This window comes from Trichechus manatus, unplaced genomic scaffold (assembly GCF_000243295.1).
Source record: "Trichechus manatus latirostris isolate Lorelei unplaced genomic scaffold, TriManLat1.0 scaffold00213, whole genome shotgun sequence".
NCBI classification, from domain to species: domain Eukaryota; kingdom Metazoa; phylum Chordata; class Mammalia; order Sirenia; family Trichechidae; genus Trichechus; species Trichechus manatus.
In genome coordinates, this window is record NW_004444149.1 from 2528261 (window position 1) to 2549594 (window position 21334).

The 21334-nt window shown below is 48.4% G+C and overlaps 2 protein-coding genes across 2 annotated transcripts in view; one reads left to right on the top strand and one right to left on the bottom strand.

Moving 5' to 3' along the window:
• CHRNB2 (cholinergic receptor nicotinic beta 2 subunit) overlaps positions 1 to 3833 on the bottom strand; it is a 9219-nt gene extending 5386 nt beyond the window's left edge. Inside the window, exons 1-5 of the mRNA XM_004388558.2 lie at positions 3770 to 3833; positions 2414 to 2559; positions 2196 to 2240; positions 1670 to 1779; positions 2 to 859 (exon numbers count right to left, since the gene is read on the bottom strand). Of these exons, the coding sequence (XP_004388615.1) occupies positions 2 to 859; positions 1670 to 1779; positions 2196 to 2240; positions 2414 to 2559; positions 3770 to 3833 (1223 nt within the window). The remainder of the gene's footprint in view (position 1; positions 860 to 1669; positions 1780 to 2195; positions 2241 to 2413; positions 2560 to 3769) is intronic.
• Positions 3832 to 21334, top strand: part of UBE2Q1 (ubiquitin conjugating enzyme E2 Q1) — a 26006-nt gene continuing 8503 nt past the window's right edge. Inside the window, exons 1-4 of the mRNA XM_012559115.1 lie at positions 3832 to 3950; positions 20230 to 20407; positions 20512 to 20647; positions 20959 to 21064. Coding sequence (XP_012414569.1) covers positions 3832 to 3950; positions 20230 to 20407; positions 20512 to 20647; positions 20959 to 21064 — 539 coding nt within the window. The remainder of the gene's footprint in view (positions 3951 to 20229; positions 20408 to 20511; positions 20648 to 20958; positions 21065 to 21334) is intronic.

Sequence of the window (21334 nt, forward strand, 5' to 3'; positions counted from 1 at the left end):
GGGCTCCGCCCCGAAGGCCCCGGCCACGCCCCGGACGGACGCGCGGTTGACGAAGCACGGGCACGCGTCGGCCCCGGGGACCTCGCGGAAGAAGAGGGAGGCGCCTGCGCCCTCGCGCTCACGCTGGCGCCGGCGCAGGCGCAGGCGCTGGCGCGCGCCAAGGTGGCGTGGCTGCTGCATGAAGAGCAGCGCCGGCAGCTTCTCCAGGAAGACGACCTTGACCCAGGGCGCCATGGTGTGCGTGGTGGGGGAGCGGTGGTGCACGTTGAGCACGCACACGCTGGTGACGATGGAGAAGGTGACGAGCACCATGGTGAACATGAGGTACTTGCCGACGAGCGGCACGTCGAGGGAGGTGGGCGGCACGATCTTGGAGATGAGCAGCAGGAAGACGGTGAGCGCCAGCAGCACCGAGATGCACAGCGTCATCTTCTCGCCGCAGTCGGACGGCAGGTAGAAGACCAGGATGGCCAGCGAGGTGATGAGCACGCAGGGGATGATGAGGTTGATGGTGTAGAAGAGCGGCTTGCGGCGGATGATGAAGTCGTATGTGATGTCCACGTAGGTGGAGTCGTCGGGGTTCTCGTTGCGCCGGCCCGGCAGTGCCACGATGTCCCACTCGCCGCTGGGCGTGAAGTCGTCCAGGCTGGCCACGTCGCTTTTGAGCACTAGGTCGATCTCGGTGCGGTCGTAGGTCCACGAGCGGAACTTCATGGTGCAGTTCTGCTGGTCAAACGGGAAGTGCTTTACCTCGATCTTGCATGCGCTCTTATAGATGGCGGGCGGCAGCCAGAAAATGCTACCGTCATAGGAGACCACAGCGTTGGAATAGAAGGACACCTCGTACATGCCGTCGGCGCTGCCAAGGGAGGGGCACAGTCAGCCGTGGCCTGAGCGTTCCCGCATCCTCACCATCAACCCAGCCACGGGTGGGAGGGAAGGAAAGCCAGACAGAGATACGGGGAGACCGAGGGCTGAGGGGGTGGTGACCATCCAGGAATAGAGAGAGGTGATGCTGGAACTGAGCAAGAAGGGGATGGAAGTGGGTTGGTGGGGAGAAGACGTGTCCTGGTCAGGAGGCCTGTGTGGCCCCTTGGAGGTAGAAGAGGGGGGACGGGGGACGGGGGGAGGGCACATGTGCTACTTGTCACGCATTGTGTAAGCTGGTTGCTTCACATGAGGGTGGAGAGATAGGGGAAAGCGAGGAGGCCAGAATGAGGAACCCCAAGCAGTGGAGCAGTGCAGGGGCAGGTGGGATCAGGGGACAGCCCCATCAGTGGAGGGAGATAGTTTTGTATCTTGGAGGTGAGAGGGATTATTGCAGAAGAGGGGATGGAACTTGGACGAGAAAACTGGGACCTCAAGGTTCTTTGATGGTGCCCAGGCTTCCAGGAGAGCCTATTCTTGAGCCAGTTTAGGCACTGGGGGCTGTCAGGCCTTGTTTGTAACCCCCCCGTCCCCGCAGCTGCAAACACTAGGAGTCCTAATTGGCTGGTAGGGGCTGGCCGTGGCTCTGTCTGCTCGTCTGGATAGTGACTGTGTATCTGCCAATGAAAAGTTCCTCCCTCCCCATCATGGGTGAATTTCTCCTACTTTTCCCACGGCCCCTCCCCTCCCCGAGCACTCCCACAGTCTCCCCCGGACTCCCCATTGCCCCAGCGTCGCCTACTTGTTGTACAGGACCACATCTGGGAGCCAGATGTGCTTGGATGGGAGCCGAACTTTCTTCATGTTGTCAAACTCTTCGGGTTTCCAGGCGAGGCGATAATCCTCCCACTCCTGGGGAAGGGAGAGAGAGAAACAGCACCACCTTCCGCTCAGGGAGGGGCTTGAGGTCAAGGACGGACAGGGACAAGAGGGACCACATCTGGTTTGAGGAAGCTTTCAAAAGGCAGCTCCTCCCCACAGTGACTTCTCTGCCCCGCAAGTGTGGCTCATTAGTTTCTCGTTTAATTCGCACCGCTAAGCCAAGATATTAGAATCTACATGTGACACCTGAGAAAATTGAGTCTTGGAGCATTTACCATGTTCAAAGCCACAGAGCTGGTACGTGGCAGAACCAGGATTGAAATCGCGTTATTTCGATTGCAGAGTCTATACCTGTCTGCTGCTCTCGAGAGGGAAAGCGGGCAAATCACATGCAACAGGGAAGGGAGAAAGGGAAGGCCAGGGCTGTGGGTGGGAGAAGCACTAACCTGGGTCAACCAGACGTTCGTGGTCATGATCTGCTCCCGCTCATGCTGTGCAGAAGAGAAGCTGCTGAGCAGGCCCCTAGCCTGTGGACTCGCCACCCCCTGTGTCCCTCCCATCCCGCCCCAAGCCTTGGGGACTCCAGAGGAGTCAGCACAAACATGCACACATCGCAACTATGCTGACTTCAGTAGCTGGGCAGAGTTTGGGTCCCCTCACTCACCACGCTGATCAGTTGGGCCAGTGACACCATGAGCTGAACCGTCACCAGTTCAGAGCCATTGGCGGCTGGACGGATGAGCTTGTTGTAGCGAGAAGGATCCAGGAGATGCTCCACCAGCCGCTGCTCTGTGTCTGTACCCCAGACCCCTGGGCAGGAGAGGGCAGGAGGTAAGTAAGTAGGCAGGGAGGGCCCACCCAGGATCTCACTCTACCGAGGCAAGTGGGACACCCCAGGCTTAACCAAGAGGCTACAGCTTCCCACTCTTCCATCCCTAAGGATACTGCAAAGTGCTTAGGTTACCCTATGGAGCCCCTAGACCAAGATCCTCACAGAGAAGCCCCTCTCTGAGATCACTGACCAAGGAGCCCAGACAAAGCCCGTGGAGATACCTCCAGACTAAGAAGCCACTCCACAAGGATTAGCAGAGACCTACTCTTCCCCTAAGGTCTCAAAGGGTGGATTCAAAGGCTTCAGATTTCTGCTTCTGGGAGTTCCTCCGGCAGATAACTATGACTAAAGGGAGGGCTTTGGAGGGTCATGAAAGGAGGAACAGTTATTAGTGTCCCTCCTCACACTCTTTCTCCTCAGGGCCCCTCTATGTGTGCAGATAACATTATGTGCTTCCACATGTGACTGTGGCCACAATCCCCACCCCCAAAAAAGCATTAGGTTTAAGTAGGCGATTTGAGTAGCCTGAGCTGCGAGTTGCACACACAGAAGCCCAGCCCCCCTGAGGTGGCATGGGAGTGTGGAAAGGCATTCAGTTGTACCTTCCCTTTCTACCTGCGCCTCCACACACTCTGTCCCCTTCTGCAACTCTGCACTGGCACATACCCGCAGCCCTCCGAGCACTGCTTCCTGGCCCTCTGCTCAACGTCTCCTGTCCCACCCTACAAGAGCGCTGGGCAATCAGTTCTCTCCCTTCCCCTGAGGGGTGACCAGACTTGGGAGCCCAAGTAGGGCGAGGAAGCGATGGCCAGCCGGGGGAGGAGCGTGGAACCAGGTAGATTTCTTGAGCTAACGTTTCCCAAGATGCCAGCTGCGGTCAGAGCCTACCCTCCTGCCACTCCAGAAAGCCTGGGGAGCTCCCCTCCCTCCTTCCTCTCTGTGCCCACACCTGTCCCACCACTGCCCCGGTTTCCATCTCTCCCTCGCATCACTTACTCCTTCGGATACCTTCTCCCCCCAGTTCAGTTTCCTAGGCGCTCCCTCCAGTCCCCTGGGACCTGTCCCCTAACCGCCAGTAGGCTCCCCTACCTCTGGGGGATCCCATCTTCCGGCTTGTCGGGGTGAGACTGCGCGGCGAATCCTGAACCACTGGCTGGGGTAGGGGGACCTGGCCGGCGTCCGTCTTACCTGGGCACAGCCCGAGGAGGCCGAAGCTGAGCAGCAGCGCCATGGGGTCGGAGCGCCGGGCCATGCTGCGGGCATCGCTCGCCGCCTCGCGCAGACCGCTGGGGCGCGCCGCGGGCCGGGCGCTGTCCGTGGTGCTGAAGCCGCGCCCGCGCCGCCAGCGGCCGGCTGGAGCTGGGCCCAGGTGGGGGCTCGCCGCCCGGAGATGCTAGGGGCTCAAGAAGAGGGCTGGAGGAGGAAGCCGCTTCTCGCTTTTCCCGGTCTGAGCGGGCGGAGCGTTTTCCGGCTTCTCGGGAACACGATGGGGACGGTGAGGGGAGGAGTCTCCGCCCCGGAGGCGGAAGCGCTGGGTCCCAGAAAAAAAGGGGGTCTCTGGGCGCCGTGTTCTTTGGCGGCTCCTGCCCAGTTAGGGTGTGTATGAGACAGAAAAAGGGCGGTGCACGAGGTCTAAGGACCTTAGTCGGGGGAGGGCCTGGAGAAGGGGGGAGGTCGAGCCGGAGGAAGCAGCGCCAGGAAGCCAAGTGTGTCAGGCCCGCTTGGTACAGGGGGGCGGAGGGGCGGGAATCGTAGGGCCTTTGGGGGTTCCCTGCCTTTTTTTCCCACTGAATCCAAATGATCCAGCTTCCCGGGAGGGTTGATGATGCAGCAGAGATAATGCATTTTAGGCCCTTAGAGAACGAAATAAGGGGGCCCCTCACCTGTCTTCTTCTCTCTTTATAAACTCCTGAAAGACTCATCTTCCTGCTCTCTGCCATGGGGTCTAAGGCGGGGAGGTCTGGACTATGCCTGCAAAGAAGGTAACCATGAAGGTTTGGACGAGTGGGAGGATAAGCGACCCTTAGCCGTGAGCAGTTCTCACCGCCATCCCCTTCTACTCCGGTCCGTATGACTCGGGGAATCAGAGGACCACTTCACGGAGGCCCCTCCAGAATGACGCTAACACAAAGCAGCAAAGCCGAAAGGGAGAGAGATGTCAAAACTTGATTACACCGCGGATCTTTTAGCTACTGAGTCCCACTCCCCCTCCCCCCCTTTTTTTTTTAAATCTAAAGCAAGTTTGAATTGGGTTTTTGGCACTTTCAACCAAAAGATTCCCAACTATAACAGCCTTATCATACAGCGAGGCTCTGTTTTGTCCCATCCATGTCTACTTCTCCAACCTCAACTGGGCCACTAGCCCACGCTCCAGCCACTGGCAAGGTCTTTAAATTCCTTGAGCATTCTTTTCCTCACACCCTTCCTCCACATTGGGAGCCTTTTAAACACTGAGTTTCTTTTGGCTCGTTTATCATCCTGTTTTCTCCTAACCACCTTCTAGTAACTTTCAGCATTTGGCAGAAATATCAGTTCCTAAGGAAACTCTGCCTGACCCAGGACCAGGTGAAGTACCTTGCTATATGTTTCTAGAGCATTCCCTCGTATACTACTTGTTTTATATCTATCTCCCCTGCTAGAACCATAAGCACCATGAGGGCAGGGACCATATCTGTTTGGTCACTACTCTATCCCCAGCAGTGAGTGCAGTCCCTGGCTCAAAGCGGCCTTTCATAGTAACTTTGGTATAAAGTTCCAAATAGCACTACCTTACGCAGTTCTCAGAGAGCTGCCTTTCCTGCTAGACCATGAAGGAGCCCAGTGCCAAGCATGTCACGGGGGCTCAACAGATAAGGAAAAGGGTCAGTACAGGACTGGCATCTTTTAAATTGTAGGGAAACATTCCTTTCTAAAAGCTGAGCTAAAAGCAAATTATTCAGTATGTCCCCTTGTAAAAACACCTGATTCCTATGAGGAAGAGGTCAGACATACCTCCTCTCTCCAACCTTTTTACCAGTTCTGACACCAGCTGTCCCTCCCACGGCTCTCTCTACTTCTCTGCTGGGTTTGCTAATTCATCACAATAGACACAGAACTCACTGACCATACTCACAGTTATGGGGTTTCTTAGGGAAATAACAGATTATAATTCAGGATCAGGGACAACTCAGGATACAGTTCTTCCATCAGGACCGCCTATTCTCAGCTGTGCCTGCACGCAGGCCTCACTCTGGCCCTCAACCTCTCCACCCCTCAGCCCAGCCTCTGCCCTGCTCAGGCAAGTGTTACAAAGCTCTTTAGCTCCACCGATAAGTGTCCAGGGGCACCCACTCCACCAGCAAGCCTCAGCCCAAAGGTGCTCAGCTCTCTTGCTCCATGGGTTGGCAAGCCTAGCTCCGCTGACAAGTGCCCAGAAGCACCACACTCCACCAGGAAGCCTCCTGCATGAAGGCGCTCAGCTCTCTCACTTTATGAGCTGGCGTACCACCCACTGTAACCACCTTACTCTGTGGGCTGGGGAGCTCACTGCACTGTCTCGTTCTGCTGCCGCTGCTTCTCTACCACTGCTTCTTGCCATCGTGTGCCACCTCCAGTGTTACAGCTCTCTCTCTGTCTCCTGGGTCTAGGAAGCTCTCAGTGCACGGACTGTGGGTCCAAAGGGCATGCTCTGCTCCCATCTCTTCTTCTTGGCGGTAGTGAGTTCCTCCCTTTCCACCTCTAGGACGGCTCATTTAAAGCCTAGTGGGATGGCAAAACTGACCAATCTCCTCATTATTGTTCCATACACCTTATTTGCATGGTCCCACCCCCGCAAGGGTGCCATACACCTTATTTGCATTATTAACAAGTCGTCTAATCCCCCTTGGTGGGCCATAAGCACCTTATTTGCATAATCCCACCCAATCATTTGGTGGGAGTTACCAGATCATGGCGTGAGAAAGGCCATATAAAAGCAATCCATCGCACTACGGGCCACCACCTGGCTTTTCTAGCCATGGTTCTTTCATACTTGGAGGATAACTTCCCCTTCCCAATTATTTTACCAGTCCAAAACAGTCACTAACAAGTAGTCCTTCAGCAGGGCAAAGAGTCCTAATGATGAGGTTACTCAGGTCCCAGCCACTCGGGTCTGCTGCAGGTGTCCATCTGACCTGGTCAGGTTCTCCAAAAGTCATCTCGCCTTCACCCTTTCTGGCCTCTGATAACATTTAACTAAGAGAAGATTATTCCCTTGCTCTGAGCCTGACAAAGTATCAGCATAGCAAAACCTTTAAATGATTTTAGGTTTGGCCAAGATACTCCAGTCCAGCAGTGCCTCTCCCTTAGTCCACTCTTTCACAGTTACTTTCTACAATAAGCATTTTTACAATCACAATTAACCCTGATAGCAATCAACACTCACAGCTGAATCAAATAATCCTATCAAAATCTTCCCCCACCCTCTCTTCTCCAGACCGATCAGGAAAAGAGGAATCTATTCAGTGGGGATCATCCCTTGCCCCCCTCATTTAATGTAAGCACACTCATGAAAGCATGTAAGCCAGCCACTTCATGCCTTTATCTCACCTCATTTTAGATAACCAATGTTTAAATTGCCCATCCCTGTCAAACCAGTACTCTGAGGAGACAAGCATGTTCCTTGGTCTGAAGAATCTTCTGGTTGGAACTTTAAGCATCTGCATCCATAAGCAAAGTCCAGTCCAGAGCAAGCCATCAAATTGCAGCAATCTACACCAGCTCATGGTGTCAAACACCTTTCTCTTCATTTGGTCAGGTTGTGGTCAGCTCATCCCTAACTACCCAAGCTAGGTCGGTGGGTACCAGCCATAGGCCTGAGACTCCACACACCTCCATTCCCTTCAGACCAGCCAGCCCCTTCTATCTCATCCCTAACCCCTATGGGCTAGATCAACGGGCACCACTTGTAGGCTCAGGAGTCCACACAACTCCCTGTACTTCAAACCCCCTTCTCTCTTTCATCCCTGCCTGCCGTGGGCTAGGTCGATGGGTGCCAGTGGAGCACGTCCAGACTCAGGCCATCTCTTCATTGCTGCACTTCCCCCACTTTCACTCACTGAGTGGACCCAGGTTGGTCACTCGAGATGAACATACCAGGCTGTCTACTCGCCAGCTCTCTTTAACTGCCAGTCTTGGAAGGGGGTTCTTCTGATGGGCACTGACTTTTCTTGCCTTGATGCATCCAATGGCAAACTGCTTGCTCAAAATTCAAAAAGCAAAACAGCCATTGATTTTTTCTGCAGGTCCTTCCTTCAAATGCAAATTTCCTGCTCTCCCAGCAGTTCTGAGTGGGTCTGTATGTCTTTTCAAATGCAAATTTCCTGACTATGAAGGTTCTAGGTGGGGCTCAGGTTTTCAACCTAAGCCCCCAATACTCTATACATAGGGCTACTGCATTCAGACCAACAGCCTGTGTTACTTTGGGGCAAATCCTAGTTCCCCTTTCAGCATATCCAATCAAGTATTGGCTGAAGGTGGAGTTTCACGCTCTCTGTAATATATAATACCCAGTATTCATTTCCATCATACATGTAGGTCTGTTTCACAACACTAAGTAGTAAAAACATTCAATATCCATAGTATATTCAATAAACACATAACCCTTTTTAAAACATTCTGGTTTTATCTTCTATCCACCTTGACTATCTTCCCACTCATCTGCATAGGGCCTTGGGCCTCTGGCTGGGTGGAGCCAGAAGACCCTGGCCCCCTGTTAATCGTCTTGTTTCACTGGCCTGGCTTTTGCCCCAAGCCACTCCAGATGCTGCTTTTCTCTGCTCAGCTGCAGCCTAACATCTATTACTTTCCTTTCAGTCATTACAGACGACAACAGCCAAAGGAACCATTCAAAAGTTTCACTTCCCAAGCCCCTTTGTTCTTTCTCTTACAAAGTCCCATGCTTCTGTGAGTCTGGAGCCATCCCAAGGACTCCTGCTTCTGACATCAACTGTAAAAATGGTGTGGCGAGGGGGTGGGGGGTGGGCGGTGTCTGACCTCTAATTTCACAAGGGGGAAGGAGAAGCAAGATCAACAGCCCAAGGCCAATTCCTATGAGGCAGAGGTCAGACATATCTCCTCTCTCCAAATTTTTTTTTTTTTTTTTTTTTTTTACCAATTCTGACACCAGCCTTCCCTCCCACAGCACTCTCTACTTCTCTGCTGGGTTTGATAATTCATTGCAATGCCCACACAGATCTCCCAGACCATACTCACAGTTACAAGGTTTATTAGGGAAATAATAGGTTATAATTCAGAATCAAGGATAACTCAGGATACAGTTCTTCCATCGAGACAGCCTCTTCTCAGCACAGGCAGGCCTATTTCTGGCCCTCAGCCTCTTGGCCCCGCGGCCCAGCCTCTGCCCTGCTCAGGCAAGTGTTACAAAGCTCTTTAGCTCTGTCAGTAAGTGCCTGGGCCCACTCCACACCACCAGCAAGACTCGGCCCAAAGGTGCTCAGCTCTCTCACTCCATAGATTGGCAAGCCTAGCTCCACCGACAAGTGCCTGGTTGCTCCCCACTCTACCAGGAGGCCTCTTGCACGAAGGTGCTCATGTCTCTTGCTGCATGTGTTAGCACGCTCACTGTAGCCACCTTACGCCCTGGGCTAGGAAGCTGACTGCACTGTCTCATGCAGGTCTCTTGTTTCTGCTGCTGCCACTTCTCTGCCACTGCTTCTCGCCATCTTGCACCATCTCTGGTGTTATGGCTCTCTCTCTCTGTGTCTTGGGTCTAGGAAGTTCTTAGTACAGGGATCCCAGGTCCAAAGGATACACTCTGCTCCTGTTTCTTCTTCTTGGGGTAGTGAGGTTCCCCCCTTTCCGCCTCTGGGTTGGCTTATTTTAAGCCTAGCAAGATGGCAAAACTGACTGATCCCCCCTCATTAGGGTTTCCATACCATATACCACATTTGCCTGCTGTCACCCCCGCAAAGGTGCCATGCACCTTATTTGCATTATTAACAAGCCATCCAATTCCCTTGGTGGGCCCCAAGCACTTTATTTGCATAATCCCACCCAATCATTTGGTGGGAGTTACAAGACTATGGCATGAGAAAGGCCATATAAAAGTGATCCATTGCACCGCATCTCCCTCCTTCCTGTTCCTGGAATGGGGAGAGTGGGGAGGAAACATGGGACAAGTGCCAGAAAAGGACTGGAGGGAAAGTGGGATGACCACAGGCCCTGTAATGCACATGGCAGTGAGCATAAATCCGCACCATGTGCAAACATGTAATAACCTCGTACGAATGAAAGAAATGTTGGAACCAAGGGAAGGGGTGGAGAATAAAAGCCTTCAGGAAGAGCGACGTTAATGTTTGTAGTCATTCCACTTGGGGAAAGGGTCAAGTTTGGGAACAAGAGCCACCTTCAACAACTCAGATCAAAAGCTGTTGAATATCTACTGTTTTCCAAGAATGGTATAGGTGTTGAGGATGCAGGGATCAAAGAGACTTAGTCCCAGCTATTAAAGAGATCATAGTTTGACAGCAAAAACAGACAATAAAAATTATTATGTAATGCGATGGCTGCTTGGAGGTCCTATGGAAGCACAGAGGACAAAGAGGTTAATCGTGCCTGAGGACTTGGAGGGGTTGGGGATGAAATTGAAATTGGAAAGATGAGAAAGGCAATAAGGTCAAGAGTGGCCTAAAGGCATTCCAAATTCTTGAAAGGGAGGGATAGGGAGCTTCACATGCAGATAGGACTCACTGCTGTCTCATGGTGGAGGTAGGGTGATTGAGGAAGGCTGTGGAAGTCTCAGGAAAATCTTTCTGGAGTGGTTGGTTGTGTCTGGGATGATGGACTGGGGGTCATTCCCTTGCCTAAAGCCCTTGGCTGCTCCCCGCATGCTCCCTCCAAGCCCAGCCAGCCAGCCTGTTCTCCTTGCCTCTCCTGTCTCATCTCAAGCTCCCCAGCTTCTACTTCAAGTTGAATTCTCCAGTTCCAGGCTGGCAGGGAGTAAGTGTTCTGAGCACAATCACCCAGTGGCCAAGGAGAGCTGGAACTCCCTCCTTCCTCATCTCTCCCACTCCCATACACTCCTCCCATAACCACCAGGAAGAAGGGCGGCCAGGGAGACAGGACAGATCCCAAACCAGGCAGGGTGGTGGACACAGAAGTATCAGCCTCAAAGCAAAATAGTGACTGGGCGGAAGTTTTGGTGGGACACTCCCATTGTTTTTTGTGGTAAGGAATATTTTCTCTTGAAAAGCATGACAATCCATGTTATTTTCCTTTATTTAAGATGTTTTAATTAAAATTTTTTATTACCAAGGTAATACATGTTCATGAAGACCAATTGGAAAACACAAATTAGCAAAACGAAGTAAACAGAAAATGGTTTCATAATTCCACTTTCTAGAAAAAAAGCAAAACACTGTTAGCACTTTATACATACATTCCCAAATGTATCTATCTAATTATACTTAGATATAACATACAGAAGAGTATCTCTCTCTATATTTTTATCTATAAATTGTAAGTATACAGCTAGAGGAATTTTCGTAACACGCTGTTGTTAGGTGCCGGGGAGTCAGTTTGGACTCATAGCAACCCTATGTACCACACAATGACACGCTGCCCTGTCCTGCATCATCCTCACAATGTTTGAGCCCATTGTTGCAGTCACCGTGTCAGTATAAATACATCAAAAAATAGAATGTTACCAATATCCCAGAAGCCCTCATCATGTTCCCTGCCGGTCACTATTCCCTTCTCTTCAAAAGTAACCACATGGGAGGGAGGGGAAGGACGAGCAACCGCTTCATGGGGATGGGATTTGTGCGGGATGAGGAATGCCTGCCGGGATAGACAGCGGGGATGGTTGCCCAGCGTTGCGAATGTACTTCACGACACTGAATTGTACACTTTAAAATGGTTACAATGGTAAATTTCGTTGTGTATTTTACCACAGTAAAAAAAATAACAATGGAACCGACTAGAAGTCAAAAATAAAAAAAAGAACCACTATTCTGACTTCTAACGGCTTAGATTGATTTCGCCTGCTTTTTAATGTTCCTTAAATGAAATCACTACCTTTGTGATTTTTTTTTTTTTTTTTAACATGATGTTAGGGAGAATCGTGACTGTTGTTGAATTGTAGTTCACTTGTTTTCACTGTTGTAGCGTATTCCATGGTATAAATATCCCACGGTTTATCAATTCCACTGTTGATGGACATTTGGGTTGTTTACTATTTTGGCCCTATTACAAATACTACTGCTGTGAATATTCTTGTTCGTGTTTTTGGCGCACAAATGTATGCACTTCTGTTGGATATGTAACTAAATCATATAGATTTTTATCTATTAAAAAAGGAGCACACCATAATATAGCTTTCTAACCTTTATCGTTTAATATTTCTCAAACATCTCTCAATACCAGTAAGTATTCCTTGATAACTATTTCAACAGCTGCATAGGCAAATCTCTGCACATAGCTTTAATAGCTTCCAAGTGAAATCACTGGGTCAGAGGTTTTTTGTTGTTTTAAATAATATTTTATTGTGTTTTTAGTGAGTCTACACAGCAAATTAGGTTCCCATTGAACAATTTCTACACAAATTATTCAGTGACATTGATTACATTTTTCACAATGTGTCAACATTCTTACTAATTCTGTTTGGACTGTCACATGAGTTGGTATTTTTTTCTCTAAGTTTTATTATTTTGTTGTTGTTGAGAATATCCACAGCAAAACATACACCAATTCAACAGCTTCTACATGTACCATTTAGTGACATTGATTACATTCTTCGAGTTGTGCAACCATTCTCACCCTCCTTTACCGAGTTGTTCATCCCTCATTAACATAAACCCACCGCCCCCTAAGGTTCCCGTCTAATCTTTCAAGTTGCTGTTGTCAATTTGATCTCATATAGATAGTTCTTAGAAGAGCATAATGTTCAAGGCAGACATTTTTTACTGGTTAAGCTAAACTGTTTGTTTGGTTTTAAGATGACTTCAGGGGATATTTTTGGTTTATGGTTTAAAGATGATCTCAGGGCAGTAATTTCAGGAGTTCATCCACCCTCCATGGCTCCAGGAAGTCTGCAGTCCATGAGAATTTGAAATTCTGTTCTGCATTTCTCCCTTTTAATCAGGATTCTTCTATGGAATCTTCGATCGAAATGTTCAGTAATGGTAGCCGGCACCAACCAGTTTTTCTGGTCTCATGGCAAAACAGTTGTTCACGGAGGCAGTCAGCCACACATTCCATATCCTCCTTTTCTTCCTGACTCTCCTCCTTCCTCTGCTGCTCCAGGTGACTAGAGACCCATTGTTGTGCCTTAGATGGCCATTTGCAAGCTTTTAAGACCCCAGACACTATGCAACGAACTATGAGGCAGAACAGAAGCACTACACACGTTATTAGGCCAATCATCTGGGATGTCCCATGAAACCATGACCCTAAACCTCCAAACCAAAGAACCAAATCCCACGAGGTGTTTAACTGTACATAAGCAGCCTCAGTAGCTACTCTTTTTCTGTTGTTGTAGATACATCTATCATAGAACTTTTGCCAATTCAACTTTTTACAAGTGTTCAACTTATTGACAATTACAATAATTGGTTGTGCAACCCTACCCTTAATCAATTGTGATTTCTCCATCACTGTTAAGCCCCCTTTTCCCCTCCCTCGCGCCCCTGGTAACCACTAACAAACTTTGTTTTCTATACATTTCTCGTCTTTTTATGTAAGTGAGGTCGTACAATATCTGTCCTTTTGTGACTGACTTATTTCACTCAGCATGATGTCCTCCAGGTTCATCCATGTTCTGAGGTGTTTCAAGGATTCATTGTTATTCTTTAACATTGCATAGTATTCCATCGTGTGTATGTACCACAGTTTGTTTATCCATTTATCGGTTGATGAACATTTAGGTTGTTTCCATCTTTTTGCTACTGTGAATAATGCTGCAGTGAACATGGGTGTGCATATGTCTGTTCCTGTCACTGCTCTTATTTCTCTAGAATATATACCTAGTAGTGCGATTGTTGGATCATATGGTATCTCTATTTCTAACTCTTTAAGGAAGCGTCATACTGTTTTCCACAGTGGTTGTACCATTTTACAATCTCAGCAGCAGTGTATAAGAGTTCCAATCTCCCCACATCCTTGCCAGCATTTGTTGTTTCTGTTTTTTTGATCATTGCCATTATTGTTGGGGTGAGATGGTATCTCATTGTTGTTTTGATTTGCATCTCTCTAATGGCTAATAGGAGCCCTGGTGGTACAGTGGTTAAGAGCTCAAGCTGCTAACCAAAAGGTCGGCGGTTTGAATCCACCAGCGGCTCCTTGGAAATCCTATGGGGCAGTTCTCCTCTGTCCTATAGGGTCGCTATGAGTCGGAATCAACTCAATGGCAGTGGGTTTGGTTTCTGGGTAATGGCTAATGATCGTGAGCATCTCTTCACATATTTTTTGGCTGCCTGAATGTCTTCTTTGGTGAAGTGTCTGTTCATGTCCTTTGCCCATTTTTTAAGTAGATTATTTTATCTTTTAGTTGTTGAGGTGTTGGAAGTTTTCTATAAATTTTAGAGATTAGTCCCTTGTCAGATGTTGTTGCCAACATGTTTTTCGCAGTCTGTAGGTTCTCGTTTTAGTCTTTGAAGAAGTCTTTTGATGCACACAAGCATTTAATTTTTAGGAGGTCCCCGTCGTCTAGCTTATTTTCTGTTTGTCCATTTTTAAGTATGTTTGATAGTCTATTTATGCCATAGATGAGGGTCCCTACCATTGTCCCTATTTCTTCTTCCATGATCTTTATAGTTTTAGGTTTTATATTTAGGTCTTTGATCCACCTTGACTTAGTTTTTGTTTATGGTGTGACATATGGATCCTGTTTCATTTTTCCGCAAATGAAAAATGTTTTGCCAGCACCATTTGTTAAAGAGACTCTCTCTTCCTCATTTAATGGATTTTTGGCTCTTTGTCAATGACCAGCTATCCATAGCTGGATGGATTTACTTCTGGGTTGTAAATTCTGTTCCATTGGTCTATGTGTCTGTCGTTGTACCAGTACCAGGCTGTTTTGACTACCGTGGCTGTACAGTAGATTCTGAAATCGGAAAGTGTGAGGCCTCCTGCTTTGTTCTTCTTCAGTAGTGCTTTGCTTATCCCGGGTCTCTTTCCTTTCCATATAACGTTGGTGGTTAGTTTTTCCATCTCTTTAAAATTCCAATGTGAATTGGAATTGCATTATATCTATATATCGCTTTGGGTAGTAGTGACATTTTCACATTGTTAAGTCTTCCTATCCATGAGCATGGTATATTCTTCTATTTATGTAGGTCTCTTTTGGTTTCTTGCAATAATGTTTTGTAGTTTTCTTTGTATAAGTCTTTTACATCCCTGGTTAGTTTTTTTCCTAAGTATTTTATCTTTTGGGGGACTATATTATAAATAGTATTGTTTCCTTTTTGGAGTTCTCTTTGTTAGTGTAGAGGCATCCAACATATTTTTCTATGTTGATCTTGTATCCTGTCACTTTGCTGAATCCTTCTATTAGTTCCAGTAGCTTTCTTGTAGAATGTCTGGAATTTTCTATATAGGATCATATCATCTACAAATAGGGATAATTTTATTTTTTCCTTACCAATTGGATGCCTTATATTTCTCTTTCTTGCCTTATTGCTTTGGCTAAGGCTTCCAGTACAATATTGAATAAGAGTGGCGATAAAGGTCATCCTTATCTGGTTCCCATTCTCAAGGGGAATGTTTTCAGTCTCTCTCTGTTGAGAATAATGTCGGCTATTGGTTTGTATATATGCCCTCAATTACACTGGGGAATTTCCCTTCTATTCCTATTTTGCTGAGAATGTTTATTAGGAATGGGTGTTCAATTTTATCAAATGCCTTTTCTGCACTGATATGATCATGGGGTTCTTTTCCTTTGTTTATGTGGTATATTACGTTGATTGATTTTCTAATGTTGAATCATCTTTGCATATCTGGTATGAATTCCACTTGGTCATGATTATTTTTTTTTATGGTGTTGGATTCTGTTGGCTAGGATTTTGTTGAGAATTTTTGCATCTATATTCTTGAGGGATATTGGTTTATAATTTCCTTTTTTAGTGGTGTCTGTTGTAGGGGGAAAACATCACACAGTTTAGTAAAGCAAAAGGAAGTTTTATTTGCCATATATTCAAAGGGGCAAAGATGCGAAGCGGACAAGCATGCTGCCAGAGCTAAAATGTCTGCCCAATCCAAGGAAGGTTACAGAATCATCAGTATATATTAACATCACAGAATGGGTAGAATCACTGAAAGCTTCACTTTTTCACAAATTGGCTAGAAATTGTGATATTATATTTTGAATTGTCTTTCTTAACAATCATTGGTACAGGTTTCAGTAACCCGACAGTCAGGAGAGTCTTCCTTGGTCCAGCAAATTTGTATTTACTGAATGCTAATAGAAAAAGATAAGAGTGGAAAGTCTTTTGCGTTCTGTTTGATTGGCTTATGTGAAAGGTTCCCTAAAAGATATTTTCCAAGATTATCTTAGCTATTGTTTTTATACCTCAGGGCCCAGTTGATGTGCCCTTGTGAGTCCTTGTGAGCCCTTGTGAGCCCAGCTCCAGCTGGGTCACATTCTCTATGCTCAAGGACAGGAAATAATAACTCTAATATTATTTCCTAAATCACGTCTTTGCCTGGCTTTTTGGCTTTGGTATCAGGGTTATGCTTGCTTCATAGAATGAATTTGGGAGTATTCCATCCTTTTCTATGTTCTGGAATAGTTTGAATACAATTGTTGTCGGCTCTTCTCTGAATGTTTGGAAGAAATCTCCAGTGAAGCTGTCCGGGTCAGGGCTTTTTCTTTCTGTTGGGAGTTTTTTTTATGACCTCTTCGATTTCTTCTGTTATGGGTCTGGTCAAAGGTTTTTAAGTTTTTTAATTATCTGATGATGTACTGCTGGATTGGCCTCCAGAATGGCTGATGCTATGAAGGTTATCCTGGGGCCTCTGGCTACACCACCAGTGGCCAACTGCTCTACAATTCTTGCCCAGGTGGGGCCCCCTCCTCATCCCCTTCCCCTCTTCTCCTCAGTCATTCCTCCTTTGTGTCAGGCCTTTCTTCCCAACCTCCTTGTACTTTGGGACCCAGTTCTTTTAGGATGTCCCCTCATCTTCATTTAAGTAACTCTACTCATCTTTCCCATTCTTTCTTGGGAGTTAATCCTGACTAATATCATCCTTCAAGGCCCTCACCCTTCTTAATCCTTATTATTGTGTTTGTCACATTGTCTTACAGTTGATTATGTCTGATTCCAGTTTGTCCACTGTAGTATGTACTCCTTGAGGGCAGGAATGATAAATACAACAGAAATTATCAAATGAGTAGCAGCTGTCATGTAAGGAGCCCCTCCTCCATGCCAAGCATCATGCCAGGTGCTTCCATAGGGACTGTATCTTATTCGTCTCTGCAATCCCAGTGCCCAGTACAGTTCCCGGCAAAGAGCGAGTGCTCAGGACATGTTAGCTGAGGCAATGACAGAAGGCTATGCTTCTGGGAGCCAGTCAAAGCAGAAGGCTGCTCACCCTGCCCCAAACAAGCCCATCAGCTCACTGATAACACGTGACCATTTGGAGAGAAAAAAGCCTACAACTGGGAACAACCAGAACGCAAATGTGAATGCTGACGCACTGTGAAAAATGTAACCCATGTCACTGAACAATCTGTGTAGACATTGTTGAATGGGAACCTAAACTGCTGTGTAAGCTCCACCAAAAACACAATATTATTTGCAAAAACAAAACAAAACAAAACCCCTACCACTCATTTTCCTCCTTTTAAAATTTTAAATCAGACCGAGCCACTCCTTGCTGGCAACCTTCCAGTGGTCTCCCACTGCACTTGGAATAAAACCCAAACGAGTTACTGTGGCCTCCTTAACTCAGCTCCTGCTTTCTCCACTGACCTCCTCTCTGATCCTTCTTTTCTCTCACTAGACTCAAGCCATGCTGATCCTGTTTTTTTAAAAAACATTTCCTGAGCTCTTACTCTGTGCACTGTTCTAAGTACTTTACATGTTACCTCACATAACCCTCCCAACAATCGTCTGAGGTAGGTGGTATTATGGCTCCATTTTACACGTATGTATACTAAAGACAGACAGGCTAAGCAGCTTGCCTAAGGTCACACCATTAATAGCGGGCAGATCTGGTGCTCAAAGCCCATGCTCTTAGCCAGTAAACTATTAGTTTCTGACCGCTGGAACACACCATCTTCAGTCTCACTCAGGGTTTTTGAGGTTGTAGCTTCCTGCGTTAGTAACAATCAACACAAGGTCGAGTCCCAAAATGTGAAGATAATTCATATCCGTATGTTCCCCCTTCTCCATTTCTGTCACCAACCACCCACACTGTGTTTTCTCTCTCTTACACTAACGACCCAGAGTTAGGTCTTTACAAAACGACTGCCTGTACGGCCCTCTTCTGTCCACCAGCCACCCAAAGCTGGGGTCTTTACAAGTAAGGACTCTGTTTTTCTAATCAACTGCCGGATAGGTAGACACCAGGCCCTGCTGGCCCTCACTGCCCCCAGTGGGTTCAGTAATTCGCTACAATGACTCACAGAACTCACAGAAAGGGGTATATTCACTACAACCTTTTTAATATAACCACAAAAGGATATACACGAAGAGATGTACAGGTGAGGTCTGGAAAGAGCTTTCGGCAGGGAGCTTCATGTCCCCAGGGACTTGCTGGTCCTCCCACTGCATCATCAATCGGAAGCTCAAAAGGAAGCTCCATGGTCAGGGTCCTTTAAACAGTTATTGGGGCCTCAGTGTATATGCCCCAGGCATGGTCTTTGGGCTCCTACCTCATTTGTACATGTTTAAGTTTGCCTCTGTGGTTTAGAAAAACAAAGACACCTTGGATTGCTGGGGAATTTCAAGGGCTATTTTCAGGAACTAGAGACAAAAGGCTAAATGGAGTTCTTTGTCCCACACACTACCTCTGCCTGGAATGCTCTTCCCCAGTCCCTCTCAGGCCTCCTCCTCTTCATCAAATCTCGGTTCAAACACTACCTGTCCGGGGAGACCCTCCTTGACTACTGGACTTGAACTAACCCCAATCACTCTCTACTACATGACTCTACTTTAATTCCTTGCATCTACTTACCAGTCTGATAGTCTGCTAATTATTTCTTCATTTGTTTATGGCCAGACTCCTCTGACAAGAATGGAAGTACTAAGACAACAAGGATCTTTTCTGTCTCATCTACTGCTATATACTCATACCTAGGCCACGGGGTGGTGGTGGTTAGTGGCTGTCAAATTGATTCCAACTCATGGCAACCCCATGTGTGCAGAGTAGTACTGCTCCATAGGGTTTTCAAGGCTGTGACCTTTCGCTAGCAGATTGCCAGGCCTGAATTCTGAGGCACCTCTGGGTGGGTCTGAACCACCAACCTTTCAGCTAGTAGTCTCCTACCTGCTTGTGCCACCCAGAAACTCCTGTTGGCACACGGTAAAGCTTCATAAATGTTTACTGAATGGCGAGTACCTTGACTTTGTAGTAGTAACAGTAATCACAGTAGTTGCTGTTACATTGTTCGATGCTGTCTATTCTGACTCCTGGCGACCCAGTGTGACAGAGGAGAACTGCCCCATAGGGTTTCCTAGGCTGTCTTTATGGAAGCAGATCGCCAAGTCTTTCTCCCATGGAGCCACTGGGTGGGTCTGAACCACGAACCTTTCGGTTAGCAGCCGAGTGCTTAACCACTGCGCCACCAGGGCTCCTTACCCCCAGGTATTCGTTCAATATATCTACCCCTTTGTATTTCTAATGCCCCTGCCACATCTCAGCAGGACACCAGGTAAGACATCCCACTAGGCTTCTAGGTGCCAGAGGGATCTCCCAGCCAGAGAGCTGAGACACTGACCAGATCAGCAGAAAGAGAAGAGACAGACCTCATCCTACTGGCCCTAACATTTGGATTTCCTCACTGAGGGACCTGGAAACTCTGCAACATTCTGGGAAGGTCTCATCATGTTATTTTCTTCTCATTAAAACCCTGTAATTCAGGAGCTTCTAAATGGCTACATTTTGTCAGTTTTTTGGGTAAGGGCTGGAGTCAAGTGACATGTAAAAACCTCTTTAGAGAGCGCCAGAGGAAGGCAGAGGGGGACAGAAGGGCAAGGACTTTGGAGGTATGCCCAGGAACTCTGTTTACTAGCTGTATGGCCTTGGACAGTCACTCCTTTTCCCCACTTGTAAAATAGGAGTATGCATGCTCACCTTGCAATGTTGTTGGTTTAGAAATATTTGCAAGCTACCCTGGCTCAGGAAGTGCTGAATAAATGGGAATTCTTTCCTTAGCCTTTTATACTGCCAGCTTGTACACAAAGGTGACGTGCAGCTAACTGTCCAGGCCCCCCAAAGGAGATAAACGGCCCCAGGTGAACCGAGAACAAGTTTCAATCATTTTTAAATACCCATAGCCCAACCAGGCCAAAGAAGGCCTTCCACAAACCTTGGTAAATAGATAAAATGAGTCGCCCAACACCAGTACCGCCCGTGCGCAGTCAGCTTCCGACAAAACCTGACTCATTTTAGTCCGGGAGAGGACCGTGGCCATCTGGCCAAGTGGCTCAAGCACTGGGCTGGCCTTGCAGAATTCCCCAGGCCGCACCTACGAAAGGCAAGACGTGCCTTTGGCACGGGAACACCAGCTCCGGGTTTCTGGAGCCTCAGCTAGCTTTGTCTTTTGTGATAGTGCCACCTAGCGAGGGCCTGGAGGCACTGCTGCCTATTTCTCTGGCAGTTGCCCGGACCACTGCGACACTCTTCGCCGTTTAGGCTCAGGTCGGGGAATGGGTTCCGCCCGAATTTGTCTCCATCTTACCGCCAGGCTAACAGTTTAAGACATGATACACTCCTTCCGTGACTCCGTATAGGAAGCGCACGCCAACCCGCCCCCAAACTTCTCCAGACCTGTGGGGTCTGAAAAGCACGAAGCGTCGGCGACCGACTACCCATCATATATTACCGACCAGCGACACTCCATGGTCTCCTCGCCACGAATCATCGGGAGTAGGAAAAGCAGGCATCATCCTCATCGGTCATCGTACAGATGAGGACAATGAGGCAAAGTGGCTGGCCAAGGGTCACACAGCGAACTAACGGCAGGGCCAGGACAAGAATCCAAGCTTCTTGTATCCAGGTCCCTAATTCCTTCATCGACCACAACCCCCTCATTCAGTGTGGAGACACAGCACGCCCACTCCCACGGTGGGCAGATGCTCGGGGACCCTCGCCCTTGCGCCGCGGACCAGGGTGGGGGGCGCAGGATAAAGGCGATACGGCGACGACCGTAGTTCTCGTTCTTCCTTGCCTGCCCACAGCGTTCCCGGCACCGTCGCCGCTGACTGAGAGCGGAGACCTAGCCCCCCACAGCAGGAAACAGGGTCCCGCGCGGGTAGCCCTTGGGAGCACGCGGCACCGGGTCACGTGACAAGGGAGAGCCGGCGAAAGACGGCTGGACGTACGACGCACGACGTACGCAAATACGCACTGAGGCGCTGGACGAGAGGAGCCCGAAGCCCCGGTCACGTGTAGAGGGTGGCAGGCGAGAGCAAGGGGGCGGGAAAGACAGGGCGATCACGTGAAAGGGGCCAGCCCGGGGAGATCACGTGACGGGGAACGGAGGCGGGGCCGCCGAGGAGGAGAAGGCGGACGAGGAGGAGGGGCGCGCGCTTCCGGCGGCGGGGGGAGCCGGCG